The sequence below is a fragment of the Ochotona curzoniae genome, unplaced genomic scaffold, assembly GCF_017591425.1.
Source record: "Ochotona curzoniae isolate NIBS_2020 unplaced genomic scaffold, NIBS_Ocur_1.0 contig_43, whole genome shotgun sequence".
Classification (NCBI taxonomy): Eukaryota; Metazoa; Chordata; class Mammalia; order Lagomorpha; family Ochotonidae; genus Ochotona; species Ochotona curzoniae.
The window spans coordinates 7,744,187-7,769,856 of NW_024466218.1; the positions used below are offsets into that span (position 1 = coordinate 7,744,187).

The 25,670-nt window shown below is 41.7% G+C and overlaps 1 protein-coding gene across 3 annotated transcripts in view; it reads left to right on the top strand.

Annotated features, from left to right (window-relative positions):
• ZNF521 (zinc finger protein 521) overlaps nucleotides 1-25,670 on the top strand; it is a 280,382-nt gene that overhangs the window by 241,633 nt on the left and 13,079 nt on the right. For all 3 annotated transcript variants that reach the window (XM_040984700.1, XM_040984699.1, XM_040984702.1), the window contains 2 exons: nucleotides 7,818-7,949; nucleotides 10,672-10,787. In XM_040984700.1, coding sequence (XP_040840634.1) covers nucleotides 7,818-7,949; nucleotides 10,672-10,787 — 248 coding nt within the window. The remainder of the gene's footprint in view (nucleotides 1-7,817; nucleotides 7,950-10,671; nucleotides 10,788-25,670) is intronic.

Consider the following 25,670-nt stretch of genomic DNA (forward strand, 5'->3'; position numbering starts at 1 on the left):
TTGCCAGAGTTTTAACACTTATTTATTTAATTGGGTATTTTATTTGAATGCACAGAGACAAAACAAGAGAGAAAGAGAGAGCTCTCATCTAGGGGCTTACTCTCCAAATGCCTGCAGTAGCTGGAGCAAGGCCGGGCTAGGGTCAGGAGCCCAGAACTCAATCCATCTCTCTCTCAAGGGTGACAGGGAACCATCACTTGATGGCTCCCAGGACACATATTAGCAGGAAGTCGGAATCCCAAGCAGAGCTGGACCTCAAACCCAGGAACTAGAGTATGAGAGGCAGGTGTCTCATGTGGTGGCGTTATTACTGTGCCAAACACAGCCAAACCCAGCATAGGGTTTAATACACAAGGGAATGGGATGGCCTTTGAAACTCAACTGACAACACTGTTTTGGTTTCAATCTTAGCCTTTGTCCTGACAAAATTAGATAGAAGACTAGCCAAATATATATGAGATACTTTAAAAAGACAAAAATAAAGTGAAATTTAAAAATATTTTTATACAAAAATTGAATTAATGCATAGTTTCTCTACATTATTTTTTCAAAAACCTTTTAGATGCATCAATTTTGATTTTTTGCCTCAAAATGAACATCTTCTGATTTGACTTTCCACAAATGTTTGGAAGTACTCTTGGATTGTCCATAAATCCAGTATTTTTCAACCCCAGCTTTGATCCATGTGTTGTCCAAGGTTCTTGTTGGACATCAATGAGCAAAACACACCGTTCTTGCTCTCTTCAAGCTAACACTGTAGCAAAAGCTTGTCCACAACCACTAACTTGGTTCTTCACCCTTCCTGGATAGGAAGACACCCTGGGCTGCCACCAGCACCCTTCAGTAGGCGAAGCAAGTGCTGAGCTGCATCTCGGCATCAGAAGCATGCTTTTTCCAGTCATATTGCACAATGCAAAATGTTCTGCAAAAGTGGAAGTGAATCTTTCATACCCTTGTATGCTTACAAACTTTCTGTGAAGGCAGAAAACCGAGTAACATTAAAGCTGTAGTGTGGGGAAATTTTCAAGAGAAAGGTGACGCTTCCTCTACTCAAGTGAGAATAAAACAGAGGAGAAATTGAGGGTTCTCATAAATGGGATCACTTTCATTGGAGCCCAGCCGTTTATATTGAAGTGCAAACTTTACCCAAGGAGCTCAATTTTTAAAAGAAACTCTGAGTCCAAGGATGTAGTGCTGATTAACTTGCTTTTAACCCTCATTGCCGTCATGATCCCACAGGTGTGTCCCTTTCAGGACTAAAAATATCTTTATTAGGAAACATGCACTGCTTATTTTCTTGGTTTAGAATGTTCTTTCTTTGAAGGGGATGCTCAAAGTAATTTTATCTATGTCCTTTTTAAAAAGCTTCGATTAAAATGAGTGCAATTGTTACATTTAAGACTTCTTTGCTGACACTGAGTGTTTTCACTGAGAATTCAACAATGGGGCCCATGGTTGATCCAGAAGGTATAGAGCAGAAGAGCTGGAGGTGCCAGTGTGCTGTTGGTCAAGTGTGGAAGGCATTGCTTGTGGTCAAGTGTCTGTTTCTTCCTGGCTCCCTGGTGCGGCCAGATAAACCCTACTTGAGGAAAGCCACCTTTCTGGTGGGATATTTCTTTCATTGTTTATTGTTTGAACAACAATCCAATGATTTTTGCTACACAAGAATATTCTAATAAGTAATTCTCACAACTCCAAACATAGCAGCCAAAGAATTGGACGACACTGCATCTGAGAGCATATAAAATCCCACTGACTGCCTCTCCCATTCCTACCCACCTGGACCTCCCGCTAGTTTCCAAGCTGCTGATGTTTATGGGCATCCAGGCAACCCCTGGGCTCTTTAAAATCTGCTGGGTAATATGCAGCCTTCTCCATTGAATCACTTCCATCTCCAGCTCTGCTGATAATGAGAAGTTCAAGACAGGAAATAACAATGTCAACATCAGCAGCTTTGCTTATAGAGTCCGAAAGAATTGTAACCTTTAAACCATTGGCCCAAAGCAGTCAGCAACTGCATGAAATGGAACTTCATATCTTGTAGATCCCTTAAAGGGAAAACAATCCTGGCCAACGCACCAAAGATATCTATCATCAGGTTTTTCTTGAGCTACCTAAGGGTTAGGCCCTCTGTGTGCAGGTAGGTACCAGTTGTCTCGTGTTCTATCTTATTCTAAGATTCCTAGGCTTGTTCTTTCCCATAGCATAGAAATACCTGCAGGGGAAGACATCACTGGATCGTCAATGAGAAAGAGGCAGAGAGTGCTGTTGTCATCTTCATCCCCCATTCATTTTCCATATTAAATTACTTGAAAGAATAAGGGCACAACTTTTTAACTGTTGTGGGGAAAAATAAAAAAGCTCCACACAGGACTTAGTGCTTTTCCATTTGGCCTGACTTCGGGGGCTTCATGACTAATCATCTGCTAGCAGACTTTGAAGTCTAAGTCATATTCTCCATTGCCAAATTAGCACCTCAGTGTGTTTATGTTGCAGCTGTGAAATATGTGCGGTATACAATGCAACAAATTATAGTGGCCAGAGGACTGTGGACTGGGAAGGAATGTGATGGCTGTGTGCATGGCAAATGACCATGTGGTCTGCCTGTTTTTCTATTCCTGGTTTCTAGAGTGAGCCAACGTAGCCGAGGGGTGAGTTTTGTCATGTGTGCCTTTTCTTTGTTGTTCCACAGATCCCTGGCTTATAAATGTGTGCTTGGAAATTAACTCGGGGAAGAGCAGAAGCAAAGGAAAGCATTGGGGGTTGGGACTTGGTTTAGGGCATAGTTTCCATGGATGTAAAAAACAATTTATATATATATTTGGAGAGAGTGAGGTACACACATTCAAACTGGAGAAATTAGAACCGCAAGGCATTTGATTTCTCTCTTTGGATTCTTAGGGCAGAGTTGATTCTGATCAGTTTTCAGTCTGGCCTCTGCCACATGATGATGTACCGGGAGGGGTTTATAAGTGTGGACTTTAGCCTATAGATTTATGCAGTGGAAGAGGCCGGAGGACCCTTCTGGCCAGTCTTGATGGTGAGTGAGAGGAGTTCTACTCAGAACCAGTACAAATTGGTGCTCAGTAATGACTGTAGTGTTAATCAGATGATAGAAGGAGGCCCCCAGTGATTGCTGGGCTAAGAGCTGCGTATCAGTCAAACACTGAACATTTGCTTGTTGCTACCCTAGACTTCTGTTTTTATTGAAGGAAAGTGAGTATAAACATGGGACACATGGGCTGGAGGATGCTTAAAGGGTTTGTCTTATTTAAAGCTCATATTGCAATGTCAGTGCCTTGTGTTGAACTGGTAATTGCCAATATGGGAGCTCATAACTTGAGTTGTGTTGGAACACCCAAATGGTAATTATTATTTCTCCTATTATCAAACCAGCTCATTAATAGTTACATGGGTCCAGGCTTTAGAAATCAGAGAGAAGGAAGAGAACTGACTTTCAACATGCAGATTGTTTTCTTAGAGTACAAAGTTCTGCACCTGACTGACATGTTCCCTACCAAAGCAATGAGGTTGCACTCCAATTATGTATGCAGATTCCTTCCTTTGAAACATTTAATATCAGAGTCAATATTTACATTAGCATCAGCTTCTTTTATGTAGACTTGGTTCCTGTTTGCATTCATACGTAAATGAAGATTAACACATGGAAATAATTGTTGTACTTGGAGTTCTCATACGTGTGAAATTGTTTCTCAGTTATGCTCAAGCTATCTTTGATCATGTCTTAACACTGGTGACTGGACAGATAGTCACTGGCCTCCAGCGTATTCTTGCTAGTCAAGGCTCTCCCTTGACATTGATCTCACATTGCTAAGAATTTGCACACGCCCATGGTGTACAGTAGAGCGGGGTATTCTGTGAGTTTTGGAAAGACACTGACTTTTACTGAAAACTTCATATTGTGTTTTCCTTTATGGTCACCAATTCGCACTCTGGGCTTTGCTTTCCCCTTTCTTGCTCTCAGTTTTGTTTTCACACGCATTTGATCAGAACACATTTTTAAGTCTAATGTGCAGAACCAGAGTTTTTCTATCCTCCAGAATAGGGTACACTATCTACCTAATTTTCTGGTTATCAAATCTTCATTTTCTGTAGTCAGTCCTTTATCAATGTGTTATAGAAAGAGTAGGAAAGGTTTTCTCTTTAACTTTCAAAGTAGCCTCCAAAGACAAATAATGCTGACTGCAGAAAGTGGATAATATAGATAAGCAGAAAAAGAAAGAAAAATCTGGAAGTTGCACCTGATGATCCTTTCTGTAACCTTTAATAAAAAGAAAAAAATGGACAGTATTAGCTTGTTATATCCTTGATGGAATATTAGAATGGTTATTAAATCAATTGACTCAGAATCTCTTTTAATAAATGAGTCAGACTGTATTATTCAATTACTGTCAGCCACTACCTATCCAGAGAGCAGCAATGGTTACTTTGATTGAATTTTTTAAGCCTTTTGGCACATTTAGAAAAAGGAAGGAAAGTCCAAGTCGTGCCTTTGTAGGCTTAAGTCTTGGGTTCACCTGAAACCGGAGGTATTGAGTGTCACCTGATGAACGTGGGTTTCTTAAAAAGAACATCAGTTTTGAAAGGGAGCAGGTTAACACACCAGATCCTCTCAGCAAATGGAAGCACTGCTCTTCGCCACACAAGATAAATATGTAGGGTGTGAGAGTGTAGACAGAGGTAACCAGAGTCTCGATCAGGTAACATTTTTCCAATTCCTAGTAGAAATAAGTTGCATTAGTTTTCTTATACTGCCTAGGTCCCCCTTCAATTAAATATGTACAAGATGAATTATGGTAACAATTTGGAAAAATGTTTTTAGTCCCCTGTGTCTCTCATTTATTTTACATTTGAACTCTACCTAAGTAATAAGAAGCTAGTAGGGTAGGAAGTGGGGCAAGGCAGTAAACAAAGGGGAGAGACTGCTGAAGTGTTCCTTGTCTGCTCACAGCATCTGGGCATTGTTTATCTTGTCCTATTATTATATGGTTGAATAGCCATTCAGTTGTGCTTTCTTTTTAACCATATAAGTAGGAGGTTAGTTGATTAAAAAGACCTTATTGCATAACCTGCACGTAGTGTGTAACTTACACAAATAGAACTTCTGACATTTTTTTTTCTGCATTACAATGTGCTTTTACACCATTCAATGAGTTCTATACATGCTAGATATCATTGTCGCTTGGTGCCCTCCCACAGAATGCTGGAACTCATGAAAAGTAAGTCTGCACTAATAATGTGCAAGCACCTTTGTCACTCTGATTCAACGTTTGGTGAACATTTTTCTTGCAGTCATACATGTGTATTACACCTGTTTTTCCTCCTGTCATTTTTGCAAGGAAAATGTGCATGAACATCAGATAAAGAACACTCAGATTTGTTCATGTAAATAATCACCTCCAAGAAAAACTTCACCCAGTCCGCACAAGCTGATTCAGGAATGCTGAAGTCAAGAACTCTGTGAGAAATATAGGACAGTCCCTGCCCACAGGTTGCTTCTTGATTCTTACATGAAACAGATATAATTTTACAATGAGATTAAAACTCTTAGTTCCCTTCTTAACTATCCAAAATAAAGGTATGCAGCCTTGAGGAAATAAATAACGTCTTAATCCGGCAATGATTTCTGATGATTAACTTGCTAATCCAATTCCCTACAATAAATAGTTTCTTATATTTCTTATTGTCTAAAAATTTGAAAAATTGTGATGACTTTAGGGTTAAATAAAAGAAAGGAACAGATGAAAAACCCTTGATCTTACATAATCCTTAAAACCCTTTGTATAACCCCTTGTCATGTCAGTATGCACAATTAAACTCCCTCTTACATAATTATAATCAAGGAATTTACGGTGCCACCCAAATACAGAGTAGGTTTTTATCTCTTGTGAAATGTAGACAGTACTGGGTGGCTTAATTAGTGCTTTGCTTCTCTTCTTACAAATTCCAATCCTCTGCTTCTAAAGACTCATACTTGTGTGAGAAAAAAGATTAGGAATACAAATAGAGTGATTTTACTTCTGGTTAACGAATAATAACCCACTCTTTAACTGGGCCTTTGTATTGCCAATAATATCAACTGGCAAAGGACTTAATGCAGGCATGTTGTGCTTGAGTAAAAGGAAACAACTTAGGGGTGTAGACTCATTCAGCAACCCCCTCCCCATGTACATATATGTTTTATTCCCTAGACCTAGAGTATCTAATACAACTGTCCATTGGTACCATTTTAAAATTTTTTTTCATTTAGTTAAAAGGTAAAAAGGCAAAGATAAACATATTTCCATCCAATGATCCTCTTCCCAGGTATCCTCAACATGTAGGGTGAACCAGGATGGAGCCAGGCCAGGACAAAGAGCCAAAGTGGGGCTCAACTGCATCTTTTATTTACTTGAGCTGTCACCCACTAGGGTACAGAATAGAAGGAAATTCAAATGGAGAAACCAGAGCCTGAACTCAAACTTAGGCCCTTTGATATGAGATGCTAGCATCACAGGTTATACCTTAGCCATTGTGTCAAATGCCTGCCTCCACCTACTGCAGACATTTCAATCACTGCAAGTAAGAGAAAATAACTTGGTAACAAGCCACAGTAAACTCAACCCCTGTACTCACTTTGGCAGCACATATACAAACAAATCAATCTCTCCTCCCTTTTAATTCCTGATCCATATCTTGACAATGGCAGGTGTATGCCTTAGCGTATCTGTTAAGATTTGGGATCTTGTGCCCAGACTGCCTTTATTTGAACACAGGATTTAATTCTGGCCCTTTCTATTATTAGTGCTTGTGTCTCAGAGCAAGTTAACTTCTCTTGGCTCATTGTTCTCACCTGTAAAGTAGGACTTATAATATTCCTCACAGGGTTACTATGTGACATTAAAGGAACTCATAGTTGGAAGCCCTTAGTTAGAACAGCCATATCTGGAACACAATGAATAGTAATGGAGTGTGAATCATGTTTCTAGTTCCAGTGCTTTTGGTTTCCATTTCTTATCAATGAGGTCAAAACAAGTCAGGAAAACACACTTTAATGAGGAAGAAAGGCAACATCAAGATCCAAGCATCGGCCTTTATTAAAAACTCTTCTGCTTATATTTTGCAATTGTTAGTAAATCGTGATATTTTTCTGCCATCTTGTTCCTAAGAAAGCAAAGCAAAATTGAGGTCAAGATAAAAATGAGCCTGGAGTTGAAAACAGTGCTTTGGGGAAAGGCAGCATCTTGTTCTGGGGGTAAAATTGAAGCTATCTTATCAAGGTAGGGGAGGCGCAGGATGTGGGAAGTGAGGACACAGAGAAGGTGTTGTAAGCATCACTGCTACGTCACCCTTGGAAGTCTTGGAAATAGAAATATTGTCAGTGGGAATAGCACTGTGAACCCTATGGGTGGAGGTAGAAACTTCTTGAACCTTCCAGATAAATTAGAGGAGAGACACTGAGGAAGAAACTTGGCCCATGTATTGTAGGACTTGATAAATGTAGAGCCTAAAAAATCACCGTAACTGAGACTCCTCATTGTTGGCATACTAACTGTACTTTAAAAGTTTCAGCAAATTCATCAGCTTGAAGATAAAATCTGGTGATTATCATTGCATTTTTCATTCCAGAAATGTTTAAAATTGGTCTTTTTTAAAAAAAAAAAACAACAAAAATCCTCGTAAATACTGTGAAATAACTGAAAACTATCCATACTACTACCTGTTTATATCAGATGATGGAAATAGTTTAATGTATGCAGTTGCATTCTATTCATAGTTCATTAACACCATTTCTGTCCATGCCTTTTGCTTCACAGACGAAGGACTGAACCATGAATGCAAGCTCTGTAGCCAGACCTTCGACTCCCCTGCCAAGCTGCAGTGTCACCTGATTGAGCACAGCTTCGAGGGAATGGGAGGGACCTTCAAGTGTCCAGTCTGCTTTACAGGTAGGAAGCTCATATCAGGAAAACTCTGGGGGCGGTCTTCTGGGCCCATCATGTCTTTTCCACTGAAGCCTACTTCCCACTGTTATGGCCTTTTACAGATATGACTTCAGTTCAATTTGGGGAAAGATGTTTGATTTCTGCGTATTAGCATTATTGATTGCCGCTACTTACAGGCTCCGATGGGCAGGAAGGTTAACTGTCAGGATGAACAAATGGCATTTCAAGTTCTCAGAGAAGTTTGCACTTTTCCATTTGGAAGACGACATCCATGTGGTGTTCTTTTTTCCTCTTGATGTTAAAAGGTCACCAAGGCTAAGGCTGCCTGCACAAAGCCACTTTTAAATCACAAAGATGCTCAACTAGAAGTATGGCCGTGCTGTCAGCACACATCTGTTCCTCTAGCCTGGACAATGTTATGACAATCCCTTCAGGAAATAGGCATTATTTAAAACTCTCACCCAATTTCTTGAACTAGAAAGTGGATTAGATGAGGTATGTGCTTTTTATAAACTGGGAAGACTCATTTTTATTTGAAAGACAGATGTTATAGAGAGAGTGGAAAAGAGAGGCTGAGTTCTTGAGCTGGTTCACTCCTCAAATGGCTGCAACAATCAGAGCTGGGCCAGCCCGAAGTCAGGAGCCTGAAGCTACTTCCAGATCTCCCACATAGGAGCCAAGAGGCCCAAAGACTTGGGGCATCTTTTACTGCTTTCTCAGCTACATCAGCAGGGAGCTAGATCGGCAGTGGAGCAACTAGATCAAAAACTGGCACCCATATGATATGCCAGCACCACAGGCAGACTTACGCTGTTATACCACCTTACAGGACCCCATAAAATCGCGTGTTAAAATAGAAGTTGATATAGATCTATGCTTCTAAGAAGATATTCTTAGTACATGTTTTAGTATTTCAACTGTCGGCCACAAAACAAAACAACAAAATGTCGATTGGAAGCAATTGGTTGTAGTCCACAAGGATTGAAATATGATCTCATACATCCTTGGTATTCCCCACAATAATGCCATTTTGGAAAAATCCTTACGTGCTCAAGGGGTAAAATGCATATACATGGTTGTCAGGTATCTTTCAAAACTTCATAGAAATTATAGAGTTTGAAAAATCTCCATGTGGATTTTAAATTATTTGGAACTAACTTTATCTTTTTCCACATAAAATTGACTTCTTTGCAAAGGAGCAAAATTCCAAGCATTGATTGTTTACTGTCTGTGCTCCCAGTCTCTGCATTTCTAGTAGGTAGTAAGACCAAGAGGGGCCCGGTCCGTCGCACAGGCAGCACAGGTACTCCCTGCTCATGGTGGGCGCTCTACCTTCTGTGTTTGCTACTGGCCCATGAACCATAACCTTTCTCTCTCTTGAAACTCATTTTTCAGATTTTGGTGTTTTGAAATATACTGATTTTTGTTTTGTTTTACTATCAGCAGCTTGTACCTGAGATCCAACAGGTTAGAAGAGTCTGGGTCCTTTATAAAAGTTTGTAGTAAGTTTTCAGAAAAAAGAGGCCTAAGTCCGAAGACTTTTTTTGATTTAGATCCCACCCCTCCAAGAGAATAAAATGCATTAATGTTGTAGCCAGCAGTCTCCTAAAACATATTAGCTTATATAGAGATTAGTTGAAAATCTGTATAAACCCCATTTTTTTGTGGTTGATGGGAATAAAAAGAAATTGTCTTCATCTTGAACAGTCTGCATGTTCTGTACAGACAGACCTGAATTGTTTCCGTGGTTCTTGAAGCAATTTGGAAATAACAATTAAAAAAAGAAAACAACGTTCCAATATACAGCCTGTTAGGTGGGAAAGGAAATCTGAGCAGTTTTTAAGGTAATGAGAAATGTGATTAAAATGTATGACTCACAAGAACAATATTCTAATACTTTAGGTTGGCTGGCAATTAGAATAATTTTAATGATTAGAGCTGAGTCAAAGTCGGATGCCAACATGTTTAATAAATCCTTTCCCTGCCTATACAGATTAATATTGTAGATGCAAACTTTTTTAGGTCACAGTGCACCAGGCATCCATCACAAGTCAGTTCTGCCAACCCAAACACCGCCTCTGGCATATACAATTTAATTATTAATAGTATGTCTCCTAGGTAAACTGTTACACAGTCTTAGGGCCTTGTTTTGTAGTCATTAAAATTGAACATGTTTATATTATTGAAACCCTTGCATTCAGTGTGTAGGCTGAGTTGATCTTAAAGTATCCAAAGAGAATTTACCTGCTGTTCTGTTTCACATTTATAGACAGTGCCCCAGAGTAGCTGTGGGATATAATTTTTAGCATTAACACATTTAAATAGAGAGCTGTTTGCTAGCTATAACTTTAGGCAAATACAATAAACAGGGTTTTGGCAACTATGATTTCTTAACCTGTGGTTTTCCAAGAAGTAGGAGTCATTGCTTTGGAGACAGGGCTTTGCATTTGACAATTTTCGGCTTTATTTTGGAAAGAAATTTATAGGGATCAGGGCCTCCATAAACCTTGACTTTGGAGCCATTTGGGTTGAATTAGGTGTTCGGCAGAATGCATCTTAACTAAAGCCAGAGCCCCCACCAAGAACCGGTGCACCCGCACTTGGCCCAGGTCTCCAGCGACCAGGCCCACCCAGGAGGGGTGCCATGCAACCAGCTTCGTTTGTGTGTGAGAAGTTGACTGGGGGCATTCTGGGAGGAAGCTCACCATTCTTTTTATCATTTCAGTGTTTGTTCAAGCAAACAAGTTGCAGCAGCATATTTTCTCTGCCCATGGACAAGAAGACAAGATCTATGACTGTACACAATGCCCACAGAAGTTTTTCTTCCAAACAGAGCTGCAGGTAATATCCCCGTGGGTGAACTGGGATTGAACTCAGTTGTGATTCGTATAAGAAACAAGGGCATTTTAAATCTGGATTCACAGTATCGCTCACCGTGGGCTGCCATAATACTTTGTGTAGACTGGGGCAAAGGGAAAATTAGAGACTGGATTAATAGACACCAAAGTAATTTTGCCTCTGGCTGCTGTCAATCATAAAAAGAACTCGAACAGACCTATAATTGGACCTTCTGACCCAGCGTGATAGACTTAGGGGTCAGGTTTATTGGACTGTGGGATCATTCACCTTGCTTGTCATGCTCATTCTCTCAAGTTCTGTTTTATTCATGTGCTATTCCCATTGGGCTCCAAGCTGGATGGATGTCTGGGTTATTGTTGTCCTGAGGGGCTTAAAATTGGAAGAAAGGAGGAAAGAGAAGGGAGAAGCTATGCTCTTATCCTGTAAATATTTCTTTTTCCATTTAATAGAATGGAGTTATTATGACTTAACTGTAGCCTTACAGTGGAAAATTCTAGTATCTGAAGATGTTGGTTCTAGCCTTGAGTGTCCTGTTAGATGTGAGATCATCCTTTGTCCCTAACCTCTCTAAATATCAAATGTGAAGAAATGATAAATTTCACACTTCGATGCTGTTGCAAGGTAGAAATGAAATAATGATGAAAGATAAAAAGGAGGTGAACTATGAAAACGTTTGATTAGTTACTCTTGTCAGAAGACTGATTATTCAAACTAGGATTCAAACGCTTAAATTCTGTTGCAGAAATGTCACTTACTGTCAAAGGGAAAGGCTATTTTACCTGTCACCTCTGGGAAATGGGTATAATAACCTATTTTTTTCTGATGGAGTGATAATAAATCTTATTTGTTAAATCCTGTTGCTGCTAAAAGGGGAAACTAAATGTACTTCAAAATTATTTGGTTACTATGAATATTATTAACAATCAAGTTGTTTAGACTAAATTGAGAGTACTCTCAATTTTCACATTGAGCCCCTGAAACAGAAGAGGAGATGAGCTGGTCAAGGCCCACCTACTCCTCGGGGTAGGGATGGGGTGCAGGACAGCTTTGTGCCTCTGTGGCCTCTAGGGGAGCTGTGTGTGCACAAACTGAGCGTCCCAATGAGGAATTTATGTTTTATCATCTGTTATTCTGCCAGTGAACAGATGAAAAGAAAAATATATGAAAAAGGAAGTCTGTCTGGTTGTTGAAATGTGTCAGTGGACCGAAATTCAAGTTGGCTATCTTACCTTTTATCATTTTAAAAACATTCTACTCTATTGCATACATGTACACAAAGTCCAACTATTGTTCAAATGTTCATCTCACCAAGATGATTTGTGTTTCTGTTTGTGAAAATGTGATACTCTTATTGCAATAGGTTTCAAGCAATAAGCCATTTTGGGCTTGGGGTTTATGAATCCACAAAGGGTATGGTCAATAGGCTTTAGTGAGACTGTAAATGAGTACTAGAACTGTAAAACAGAATGAAGTAATAAAGTCAAAGTTTTAGAGATTTTGTAGAGACAGATGGCTATATAATGTTCTTGGGGAAAAAAAAGGAAAGACATTTGCAACAAACTTCCCCTCTTAAACTGTGTTAGTAGATTCTAACTTGGTGGTATCTTCATGAAAAGACATGGCATCTAGTGGCCTGTGTCCATGAAGAACAGTAAGATTTAAGCTCCTCCTGTAGGACTCCAGGTTGTTTTGTAGAATACATACTCCAGGATGTATTTTAGAATTTTATGGAATTTACCATGTTCATTATTTCTCCTTGATTAGCATAGACCTGGAAAACTATTTGATATCTGAATGCTTGCATTCTAAATGTAAGAAAAAAGTTACGTGTTTAGGGGTACTGATTTTATGACAAGCCTTGGGTCTTCCCTTCACCTCTCCATCCCCAATTCCCTCGTCTCCCCTTTTTCTCCCCTCCATTCTTACAATGGATATCTTCCATGAATTTTCACAAGTCCATCATGTTGCCACCGGGGTGTCTTCCAATAGTGTGGGAGATTATCAGTCGTTTCACTGTGAGTCTGTTCTGGCATTGTATGCATGGGGACATATTTCTCTCTGTCCACCTATTAATTTCTGCTATATTTCCAATATGCATCCCCTTAAGTACAGTCCACCATGAGGAGAACAAATAATAAACCTTATTTATTTTTATGTGAAAGACACATACGTACAATGAATGAGAAAGAGAGGGATCATCACTCTCCAGATGCCCATACCAGTGGTGACTGGGCCAGGAGGAGTCCTAAAATTCAGAAATAACCCATATTTCTCCCATAGGTGGCAGGCACCCAACTATCTCAGCCAGCAGCTTGCTGTTTCCCAGGATGTTCATTAGAAGTAACCTAGAATTGGGAGTGGCAAGGGGACTTAAACTCCAGAACTCCCAGGGGGAGATACAGATGTTCCCAGAGGTATCCTAACTGCCGTGACACATACCAATCCCCTACATTCTTAAAAATTACTGAGTACCATACTCGGGTGTGTTTGTTATTACATACCATTTTAATTTTTATTAATGTGTGGTAATAATACCTATTTGTTGGATACAATGTGATCATTCAATACATCTAGACAACGTGTACTGATCAAACTAGGAAAAGAAATCACATTTCCATCTCACCATCATCTCTGTTTGGAACCGCTGAGCTCAACTCCTCCAGCTTTCCTAAACCAATACAGGTTCTTGTGAGCAAAGTCCACCCGTTATCTCTGGATATACTAAAATTGTCCTCCTTCTCTATATGTTTTTTATATCCACAATCCAATCTCCCCTTTCTCATCTCCTAGTGTAAAATTGTGATGGGCATGCCATGGCTAAGATTCTCATGGTGACAGTCTTTACATTCCAATCTCCGGAACTTCCAGTTAAGAGTTCACCTGAACCCACAGTTGTGTAACTGCTGGTGAAGAAATCAGCATCCATCTCACAGCTCACCTGATCCTTTGTCCTTGGTGAAGCCATAATCTTTCCCAAACGTTATACTCACTTGTTCAAATGGGGGTCTGGACCAATGCAAGAGTGTTCCATAATGAAAAGCTGTGAGCGTTATTTTTTAGGGCCACAAATCAGAATCATAGGTATAAGTCAGTGGGCTCCATAAGCATCTCATTTCTTAGGTTAAACCAGTTTTTATGGTTAGTATGTAATAATTATTGTGGATTTGAGATAAAATATTAACTCTCAAGTCAGTATTTCAAAACACTATACATTGCGGTCATTGGAATATCTGTGTGCAACTATTTTCTAACATCCCCAGTGATAGCAGGAATTTTAGTTTTGACACATCAAGAAAAAAATGGATCACAAGCTAACTTCTCTTTTTCTGGTGTTGAAAATGCTTTTCTTTTTATGTTTTAAGTAGGGGAGGTTTTGGTCCTTGCCTTTACTTTCATTACCAAATTATCTTTACACAGGGCCAGGAAGATTGAATTAATATAATTTAAAAATACTGAATTATTTCATACATGGAAAATAGACTTGATAGATTCACAAAAACCAGGAGTCTATTCTGTGGATTACCAAGATAAGGGTTGGAAAAAATCAACTAAAATTACAGTGAGCATAGAAAATAGAAATCTATAACCAAAATTAATAATAGAGTAGATAAAAGAAACTATTTTGTCAGCCCACCATTGTTCATGCTTTTGGTGTGTAAAATCGATGTAAATTTGAAACCACTTGAACTTGCCTACATTTCTAAGTCACTAAAGTTCAGAAAGAAGGACTTTTTATAGGAGACTATAAAACTAAATATCCAGGAGCTGAAATGCTATTCGAGATTTTAAAACATACCACTTGGCTCCTATGTAGGAGAATAATAATGTATGTTTGGGATAAGCATTCCAGAATTACTTCGTATGTCCACTATAAAGTCTGAATGCTACAGAAACAAGTTCACAGCTATACTGAGTTATTTACATTTCTTTTACTCCAAAACCCAATTTAAAATACAAAAGCATCGTGTATGGGTACCTCTGTACCCACGCTCACATATGCTTTGGTGAGCATGAAATTTATATGAAGGGAAAGAGAGAAGGAGAAAGAGATGCAACAGGAGTGAAAATTGCATACTCCTTTGTGTGTATAGTACAGGTTATGTATGAGCATACGTGTTTGGTGTTGTGTCACTTGCATTTGCATTACCCACAAAGCTACCTGTAATTAAGACAATTGTTCAGAAAATCAGGCACGCAGGGACCATCCTTTGGATGTACCAGATCATAGTTCCTTTTAGCATTAGGCAACAAGAAGTCTGTATTTTGATGGAATGCTCAGGATAGGACACAATCTTTGCCAGTGTGGAAGCCATGTTCTCTGTACAGCACCAAAGGCTTCCTAACCAAAATTCCAATCCTAATCTAGACACATGTACAAACAGATATATCAATATAAGTACATACTTTTTAGAAAGATACGATCATTTAATTTTCATACAGTGCCTCTCCCCCAGTTTTTGTAAGAAAATCTGCATGTGCTTCAAAGCCTCCATCCAGGGTGCTGTCAACAGGGAGAGGTGCTGGGGAATAGAAGTCCATTATTTGAACCCAATGAACATTTTATTATTTTAGAAATGAATGAATATGTCCAATGTTTTACATGTTTTCCTAATAGACCTCAAAATCTTTCAGCAGAAGTTAAGGAAGCGGCTTTGAGAGAGAATATGTATGGTCCAAGAATAATATCCTACAGTGCATATTTGTATCCAAAGTGGTTTATACAGGTGTGAGCATGTGGTGTGTTAGTAAAAAGAAAATCCTGTTGAATAGGCCACTTTCTTCCAGTACACTAATTGCTGTTTAATTGATGCCTCTAGAAAAGCCACAATTGGAGGGCAGTGATCAAATCATTCTCTCCTGGTGTGTCCACATGGAAAGTTCTGTTAGGAATCATTGTAAATGTAATAGAGACTGAGGGAATTCCTGGAGGGGGCAATGGGGGTAAAGGGAAGTGGCCTTGATAAACTGCCAGGCTGTGAAATTCTGCTAGGTGAACTTCTTTAGCATGAAAGTATATTTTGAGTCTTCCTCCTTGTCTCCACTTGGCATGAATATCACAGAATTCAGTAGTCACTGTGCATCCTGAGGGCTTTACCAAGATTTTCAGATATCACAACATTTCAAGATACCAGTTTTCTAACTAGTTTACCCTCCCACTGAATTACCTCATTTGTGTGTGTGTGTGTATGTTTTTCACACCACGGGTTAACTGATGCTTGAGTTTGATGATCATATTTTGGATGAAAGATTCAATTACTGGCTATGGGATGGGCCCTACCACGTGACGATGTGGCTGCTGGGTGACTCACTCACTAACATTGCTACTGTGCCTGAACTAGACTTTTGGTAAGGGCCACAGAAATGCATGTCTCAAATTTTGAAATCATATGTTCTGAGCCGCTTAGGGACCTTGTTACTTGTCAGTATCACAAGAGTGACACTATAAATACCTGTTGTTCCAATGTTATTGTTGGGTAAGAAAATTGACCTATTCAAAATATTTGTATCTAAATATTATTTATGTATATTGGAAAGGCAGAATTAAAGAGAAAATCTTGCATCAGCTAGTGCACTCTCCAAAGGGCCACAATGGCCAGAGCCAGGCCAGTTTGAAGTCAGGAGCCAGGAGCTTCTTCGAGGTCTCCCGTGTTGGGTACATGGTCCCAAGGCCTTGGGCCGTCCTCCACTGCCTTCCCAGGCCACAAGCAGGGAACTAGGTCAGATGTGGAGCAGACAGAACTCTAGCCAGCACCCATGGGGAGGCCAGGGTCACTATGCCATGGTGTAGGCCCCCCACTAAAGTGGAAAGTCTGTAATATATACTAAAAATAATTAGAAGTAAATTTAGTTACCCAGAAAAGATGTGCGTATCCATAACTATTCTATGAAATACTAGACTATCGATTATTATAAATAGTCCAAGAGAAAGTGTTTATTCTCTGGCACAGAGAGCCATGAGGAAGTATGTAAGATGTTTCTGAAGGATGGATTCAAGCACTCGTTGAATTTGATTGTTTGGACCTCTTCTTACATTCTGAGTACTGACCATCGGTCAACAAACTCAAGACTCATCATTATTTGAAATCAAAATATCAGTCCCAAATAGTTCTCTGTTGCATTAACGAGAATAATTTTCCAGCTAATCATACCTTGACATAACTTCATGTTAACTACTTACATAATAATTCCTAATTCTATTTCGGTTTGAGGGACAGAGGGGAGAGACTCAGAGAGAGAGAGACAGACTAATAGACAACGCTCCTGTCTGCTGTTTCAGTCCCCAAATGCCCGCACAAGTAGAGACTGAGGCAGGCTGGAGCCAGCGCCAGAGACTCAGTGCAGGTCTCCCACATGGACGCAGTGACCCAATCACTTGAACCATCATCTGCTATTATTAGCAGGAAGAAATGGAGTAGGAAGCCAGAGTCAGGACTTTAGCTCAGACACTCTAATGTTAGACATGGGCATCTTAACTGGCATTTTAAACAATAGGCCAAACTGCCAACCCCAAATTCTTTATTTTTAACCATCTATAATTTTCAAGTAAGAAAGAATCTTGGGCCTGGCATGATAGCCTAGTGGCTAATGTCCTCGCCTTGCATGTCCAGGATGCCATATGGGCACTGATTCATGTCACAGCTGCTCCACTTCCCATCCAGCTCCCTGCTTGTGGCCTGGGAAAGCAATTTAGGACGGCCCAAAGCCTTGGGACTCTGCACCCACATGGGAGAACCAAAGAAGCACCTGGCTCCTGGCTTCGGATCAGCTCAGCTCTGGCTATTGTGGCTACTTGGGAAGTGAACCAACAGACAGAAGACCTTTCTCTCTTTCTCTCCTTTTCTCTCTGTATATCAGCCTTTCCAATAAGAACAAACAAATCTAAAAATGGGGGAGGTCTTTTGTCAGCATCTAACTATAAAACTAAACATTTATATTTGCTTTCAGAAATGTATTTCAAAACACTTTGACAAACATTCCCCCTCCTCCCCAGAGAGGAGGTATTGAAAATAAAGTTTGGTCTTGACCCTTCTGAAAAGACCAGGCATGATTTGGGTGTGGTCTGGATAAGGGTTTGTTTTTGATTATTTTATTTTCGTGTTTTGTTCTGAGTGAGAAGTGAGGCAGAAATTCTCTATGTCAACAGGAGGAATGGTGCCATGACCCTTGCAGCTGAACTAGGGCTTGAAAAGTGGGTAGCATTTAATGAGAAAACAGATACAAGAAGATGCTTTTGAAACTGAGCAGGCCTAGGGGTTCCTCCTAGAGAGAAACAAATTCAGTGTCTATGCATGCAGCTTTTGTTCATTGGGGGAGTCATATAATATATCAGCTTCATTCAACTGTGAATTTTTGTTTACTGAATACACTGCCCCAACTAGAAGGTCCTCAGGTGGAGCATTGCATGCCTAGAGAGAAAAGGCGAGCAGAACTCATGGCCACTTACCTTAGGAACCTGTGCTGCCTGAGGCTCTTGGTCTTGCCAACCACAGACCTTGTCAGTGTGGTATTACAGCTCCCGTGTTTGGGTCCTTCTGTGGGTGTTGATAACTTTTCTTCATAACCTCCCACACCTGTCTCAGCTGGCCTGAGTTTTTGGCCAACTCTGCCTGCAGCCGAATGGAGAAGTACATACAGCTATTCCCAACACATGCAGATGACCAGCCATCTAACAAAAAGAAAGCAATTTTAACTCTTGCACCTGTCTTCCTGTACTTTCCCTGTATTTCTAAGTGTTTCATTTTTGTTTCTGACAGAGCTTAGAATTTCTTCGCTTATTTCCATCCAAGTTATTAAAGTCAAAACCTCCTTTCCTGCCTTCCTTCTAGGAACTTCCCTAATAGTATTTGTCCATGACCTTATGTATCCCATCCAGCTTCTCTGGTGACAGATCAGGGCATACATCTTGCCCCTTCCTGGATGATCTGGGCCCCTTGGCACTTTGTTCTCTTACATCAGATGGGCCTTTAGGTATTTCCTGCTCATGGAAGTGAAATCTTGGCCCCTAGACACATCACAGAGACTCCAAGATTTATAAATTGCATCAGATGATCCCGTGGTTCTGGAACTGGTCCATTTTATACATCACCTCATCTCTCTGTGAGCCTGCGGGGCTTTGGAAGTAAATTGGTGCTACGGCAACTTCCACTTAATTTGCTCAGTGGTTAAATTGATCTATCTCTTTTATTTGATCGAATCTCCAGGAACCGAATCATTTGCATTGATTTATTGATTGGTGCTATGTTTTCACCATTAGTTTTGATCACTTTCAGCTGTTAATATTGGATAATTCAATCATGATTGACTGGCCTCACTCTTGAAAGCAGAAAGTTAATCACGCAGGACACAGAAATAGGACATGGATAACATAACCTCAGTTTAACTTTTATTCTCTGTGTGTGTCTTTCTCTCTCGCTCGCTCTCTCATTCTCGCTCTCTTTCTCTGCCTGCCTCTGTCTTCTTACCCAGTACCACCCATCCTTTCAGTAGCAGAAAAGCTAGGGGTTTTCTTAAGCAAAGGTGGGAATTTGCAGTTTTATAGTGTTCATAATGCATCTAAAGGTAAGGTAGTTTTATTTTGCTTTTTAATAAAACTGCATCTAGAAGTTAAGCAAGCATACAGAAAGATAAGCTTGGTTGTCACGGTGAACTCATTTGGACTAAATGAGTAAATGCATTTTCAATTACCCGTTTTGTACCAATAAACGAGTCATCTGTGAGTGCATACTTGGAGGCACAACCTGGGCTCACCTTTCCCTAAATTTGGCCCTCACTGCTTTGCCATGTGTCCTGGTAGTCAAATTTTCAGGAACAGAGCAATGAATATGACTGCAGTAAGAGCAACAGAGGTAATTGCAGTCAGCTCGAACCACTTTATTTGCATTTGATTCGTTGCTACAGCACCCCAGCTCAGTTTTTAAGAATTCTCCACCCATTAATTTCTCGATGGTTCCTAGCTATAACTGGCTTTTGCCATTAAAGAGCGAGAGCTCCTCCTCTTCTTTCTAGGACTCACGCCCTCCTCCAACAGCCCTGTGGTTAGGAGGTGCCATTACATTCTTTTCTGTCTGGCCCAGAGCTGACGACAGATGGCCGTCTGCGAACCGCCATCAGTGCGACTTTATGGGCCATCCAGCGAGGGTGCATTGAAGAGCTCTGTGGCCAGCTCTGCACCCCTCCCTTCCCGCCCCCTGCAAATGCTCATCACCTCTGCCACATTCTGTTTTGGCTGGGTTTTGCTGGCCCTGCCATCCTCTGTGTCGCCAAGACAGCCTGCTGCCACGACACTGAAAGATCTGCCTCCAGGAAGGAGCAGCTATGGGCACAGTTCTCCTGTAAAGACAGAGCCTTTGGAAAGATCTGGAAACCCACATTTCTAGAATATTCTGCCATTCCAACAGGCACATGGAATTTCTACAGGTGTGTCCATGTTGGAGGTTGGCTCTGCGTGTGGGTGTGTTTCCTCACATGTGCCCAGATCATGTGCCAAGAAGTAGACTCTATGTTTACAAACTTCTCTGAAAAGCCACACTTGCAGATCCAGCTGTTGGGACAGTTAGGGTAAGAGTGATGTAATCATGGACTTTATGGGTGAGTCCTGGGAAATGAGCGAAGAGCTCACCCTGGCATCTTCTCAATCCACAGGAGTGGCGATGCCTTAGACAGCCTCACAAAATGAGCTGTGGCTGTGCCTTTGGACAAAGATGGATAGGCTGTTCTTGATCGAGTTTGCTAAGGCAAGGGAGCTTCACAGCCAAACGTGTATTTTAAGAGAAATTCACATTTGTATCCTTTATTGTTATATTTGCAGCGAATCTACAGCTCGTAACAGGCTCTGCCCTGCAGCTATGAAGGAGTAAGTTCCCCTTATTGGAGAGCTAGCGAGCAGTGCTCTGTGAAAGCCTGAGATGTGGCGGGCGAGATGAATAGTGCTTAAAAGCAGTGCTCGCGGTGCTGTCATTTAGAACAGCAATGCGGAGGCTTTAAACGAGAGTGAAAGGCAGACTAAATGGCTCCTTTTTAAAAGTGGTGGAAATTTCAACCGCCTAAAATAACAAGGCTCCTCCATTGATAACTTCATTGAATGAGTGAGTGAGGCAGTTATTGGACTGGAACTGCACTTGCAGAGGGGAAAGTTTGCAAAAATGAGGATTTTCTTTGATGGGGGCAAGTCATGAAGGTGGCATTTTTGGGATATGTCCCCCCCACAACTTGCACTTGCAGAAGAGTGTCTCCTCCCAAATCACCGCTAAAGGGTTCCTGTCCTACAGTGCCGTGTTAGAAGTATCTGACAGTACTGGGCATATCTGCTAAGCTGGTGTGTCTCCCAGACACAAGAAGAGGCAACTGTGATACCATTAAATACCAGCCGTGAGCTGTGCTGTGCTGTGAGTTTATAAGGGTGAAAGGTGATTGTGCAAGAACAAGGAACAGTATATTTGCTGTGAGACAGGCACCAAGCCTCACTCCCAGTCTCAGTTATAATTCATGACAGCGCTGGTGGGAGCCTTTCTCCCTGTGCGGAGTTAATGCATCTCCACTGAAGCCTGCTGGGAGCACCCCGTGTCCCCCCACCATCTGTGTGCTCACTCCCCAATGCTCTCCTCTTCCTTGCTTTTTCCTGAAATCTCTCTGTGTTGATATTTTCAGATTGCTACTGATTGGTAAAGGGGGCTTTCCAAGATGGGGTTGTCGTTTAACTAAGGGGAGAGCTAGGAGGAATACATCACACAGCCCCATTTAATGTCTCATTTAGAAAATGTCGATTGGAACTACAGAGGCACCAACTGCCTTAAGCCCATCTCTGACTCCGAGCTGGGATTTGCTGCCAGCCACCAATTAGTAAGAGATGCCCATGGCCTGAGCATGGTTGGAGGCCAAAGATGCAACACAAAGCATGCATGGCAGCCCAAGTCAGCCCCACTCTGCACCTGAGTTCTGTGTCCTGGAGCTGGAACCTGTGAGAGACCAGGTTCCCGAAAAATGATTGCCAACTCTGTCCATCAGCTTGGGTCTGTCATGTGCTGTCCCCCTAGGCCCACCCTGAGGACTTGGGCCAGTGGCCTCAGAGCTCTACAGACCTCAATGCAAAGTGATCAAGCCATGGGCTGTGCAGAAGTTTACCTGTTTAAGACAGCCATGCTGGTCTGTGTGATAGAAGCCATGCATTGAAGTATGAGGAGCAGTAGGTGGTCTGGCCCCTCTTAGCCCAGAGACCACCCAGGTCCACAGAAAAAGGTAGCTTGTTCCCTCTGTGGCCAGCCCCTGCATGTAGACCTCCTTCCCACCATCCCTCTCCCCACAATTCCCACTTCCTGCCAGGAGCCTGGACGTTGATGGGACACGAGGGGGAAGATGTTTTCCTATGAAAGCTGAAGCTGTGCCTTGCATGGTGGCTGAGTAGAGACGAATTTGCAATGTGTTATAATAAGTGCTCTTAACATAGTCTGTTGTTAGTACTCCTTTTAAAAGATAAATCAAAGCCAGGCCTGCAATGCCAGCGTATGAATTTAACAGATGTGATGCCATGGGGGACCTACTGTGTTATAAACTGCAGAAATGGCCTTTTTATGCCTCCAACTCAGGCTAATTCCAAAGAGGCTCCAGGAGCACCACGGCGAGGTGAGAGGTCGTGCATTAAGGCAGTGGCACCCACACGTCATGCAGCCTTGTGTGTAATTGGTTCGCAGCCTCGCTCTGATGTCTGGGTGGTAGCAGTCCCGTCGCCAACCTCGTGCATCCTTCCCAAGGAAAAAAAAAAGTAGGGCAGGCATGGCCGCGCGCAACGTCCAGGTTTTCCTGGGTGAAAGATCACTCCGAGATGACACAGCTGAGTAGTCAGCCTGAAATCCTGGTTGGTATTTTATTAATTTTGCACCAAGATAAATCCTGAAATTCTGACAAACTCCATGACAGGTGAAATTCCTTCTTGCAGAAGCCGCGCAGCAAGAGGCTGCTCATTTCGTTCTGTTCCGAGGCAGGCAACAGGAGGGCAGCTTTATAATCAGCCCTCAAAGGACCCCCAGCCGCCCCAGAGTCTCGGGCTGATTGAATAACTCCTGGGCCTCTTCCCCTAGGCCTCCATCAGCGGGGGTCCTGTGGAAAGCAATCTCCCGCAGACTGGCACTGAAGTGAGCTTTAAACCACCATTTTCTGCTCTCCAGAGGGGCCTGGAGTACTAAAAGATAGATGGACTGCAGATATTTTATGAGAAACTGTCAGAAGAAGAGCAGAGTAAATGTTTTTTCTTCTTCTTTGAGTCACACTCTACATCACTGTTGAACCTCTCCCGACATCTTCTCCATTTAAAGTCCCAAATTAATTGGTTGCTAACCTTTAATTCTTCCCTCCCTCTTCTTTGTTGTCTTCCTCTCCACTCACTCCTGCCCCACCTTTTTATTTCTTTTTCTTTTCTTAAATATTCACACAGAGGCCCTTTGCTTAACCACAGTTGCAGAAAATCAGTACCATTTGCAATGAAATATTTATAATGACAGAATGAAAAATTGGATTCATTTTCTGGCCTGTAGCCGAACAGTCTGCAACTTTGTGCAGCATTGTTTAGCATCTCTCACTCCTCCCTTTCATAGGAGACTTGGGTGAAAACATAAGCGCGCACACGGACAGATGCTAGGCATTGGAAGGCCACCTACCAACACACAAGGCCCGCCTCCTGCACTTCCAAAAGAAAGTAGCGAAAAATTATTTCTTGTGTGCCTGGGGACCAGGGGTATGGATAGGCGGGGAAGGGTGGGCAAGCATGTCCCAGAAAAACAGTAGAGAGGATCTGATCTGAGTCCAAAGGTAGAGTGTTCGTTCTGTCTGGAAGGAGGTAGGAGAAGTTTATCAAGGAGCGCAGGGAGCCAGCAGAGCCTGTACTTGCGTCTGAACACAGATGGCATGCTCTGGCATCCAGCAGCAGGCTGGTGAGAGGGCGTGGGAGGCAGGGCTGAGAGTGTGAATACAAGTGGAGGATCCTAGCTCACCTTCCCTTTTCCCTGTGTACTCGCTGCTGTTGGCCTTGCCACGGGACCCTGGGATTCAGAGCCGCCTTCTTTCTTACCCAGGGTGGATGTTGGTGTTTTTTAAAAGATGGAGAGACAAAGGGTGTTGCTGAGGTCACCCTTGTGTTCACAACCAGCCCATCTCACAAGTGCAGAAACCCACAGACGTTCACAGTCGTCCTTCCTGTTGGACAAGGTTGGACACACAACAGAACGCCTGGGAAGTGAATTTCCGTCTACTGGGATACATTCCACTCCCACTCCGCAGACAGGCCCCAGGAACCTGCCGGCTCCGTTTGTCCCCATTGTGGCACTGGGGGAAAAGGGGATTATACCCCTACCAACGGGGCCTTCTTGGGCTCCTGCCGCAGTCTTTTTTGTTAACCTTTGATTTGCCCCCCTTGGGGAACGCTGTGTTTAATTAGTGTTGTTTGCTGTTGGTGGTTTTACAAAAGTAGAAACAGTTCTAAGCGATCCAAGCATGACTTAAAAATGGTCTGAAAGACATATCTTTAAGGTTTCACTCACTGAACTTGCCTCATGCATCGCCAGCTTCATAGGATCAATAATCCATATTTTATTATATAATAAAGGCTGTCTGTAATTAAATTAGCCCACTCATTTCATCTGATTAGCCATGTTTTATTCACGGAGAGGAAAAAGTACAAATTTAACATTCATCAGATTACATTTTTTGGAACTAAAGGAGCCGACACTGTAAACCAATTGTGTAAGTATCGTAGAGAATTCATCTAAGGATTTGTTTAGCTTAGGAACAAGAACAACACATGTCACAGCACACTGCACTTTTTTTAGTGATGACCTTAATTTCCCCTCTCTTGTGTCCATCTGTCCTCAGCCATCCTGACTTAGAACTGCCTCCAACAGGTCTGTCTCCCAACTGACACCAAGCTTCCCACTTTAAAATGTCCCCAAACTATCTGGGAGAAGAGTTCTTTGTCATTTATAACCCCTAGGAGATTCATCTCTTACCCAACATCCATTTCCTCTCATCCATTCTGGAATTTACCACATAGAAGGTTTTTGGATGCTCTTTCTCCTCTCTCTGAAGCAAAGCTCCAGCAGCAATTTGCACTTTGTTGGCGAGAATCACCCCACAGGCATGTTATCATTGGGACTTCTGAAAACTTGATGCCTGGCCCAACTTGTGTCCAAGCTTCTAGATTCATCTTTTCCATGCATTCCAAATGAAATGATCTTTGAGAAATACTTAGACAGTTCAACTTGAGATGATGTGAAACATGCCACATCGTAGCTTAGGAAGTGGGCCCAAAGTCATGTTACTGAGGCGTGTGTGTGATTCTCTAATCAAGGCAAGGATAAAGAAGTTTCCTGCAAAGACTGTTGTACACTGGGGTAAAAACTTTTCTCCTGCACTGTGTGTGAATTCAGCAGATTGCTCCCACTTTATCCTTATTATTGCTTGCTTTACTGAATGCCAAAGAGGGGGAAAAATATCTGGCATTAGTTTTTTCAACATGGGTGAATCTGATATATTATGCAAGTAAATGGGAACTGTAGCACTCGTATTCAGACTTGATGTTCGCAGGCTAGAGGAAGAGGGTTGAATGGTGAACATTCACGGACTGCCGAGTGGAGGTCTGCTTGCTACCGGCTCTCTGAGCTGCTGTGAATGATGGTCAGTGTTAGGAGACAAGACTTGCCAGAGCAGCAGCCCTCCTGACCGAAGGAAGGAGCTCCGTGTGGAAGCCCTTGGTAGAGAGAAGTTGCATGGTGACCACATGGTCCAAAAGAGAAGCCTCACAATGTAGACTTTATGAGCAAAACAACTCTGGGAATATTTCTCTTCCTATTGGTCCAGCCTCTTCCGTGTTGTGGCAGG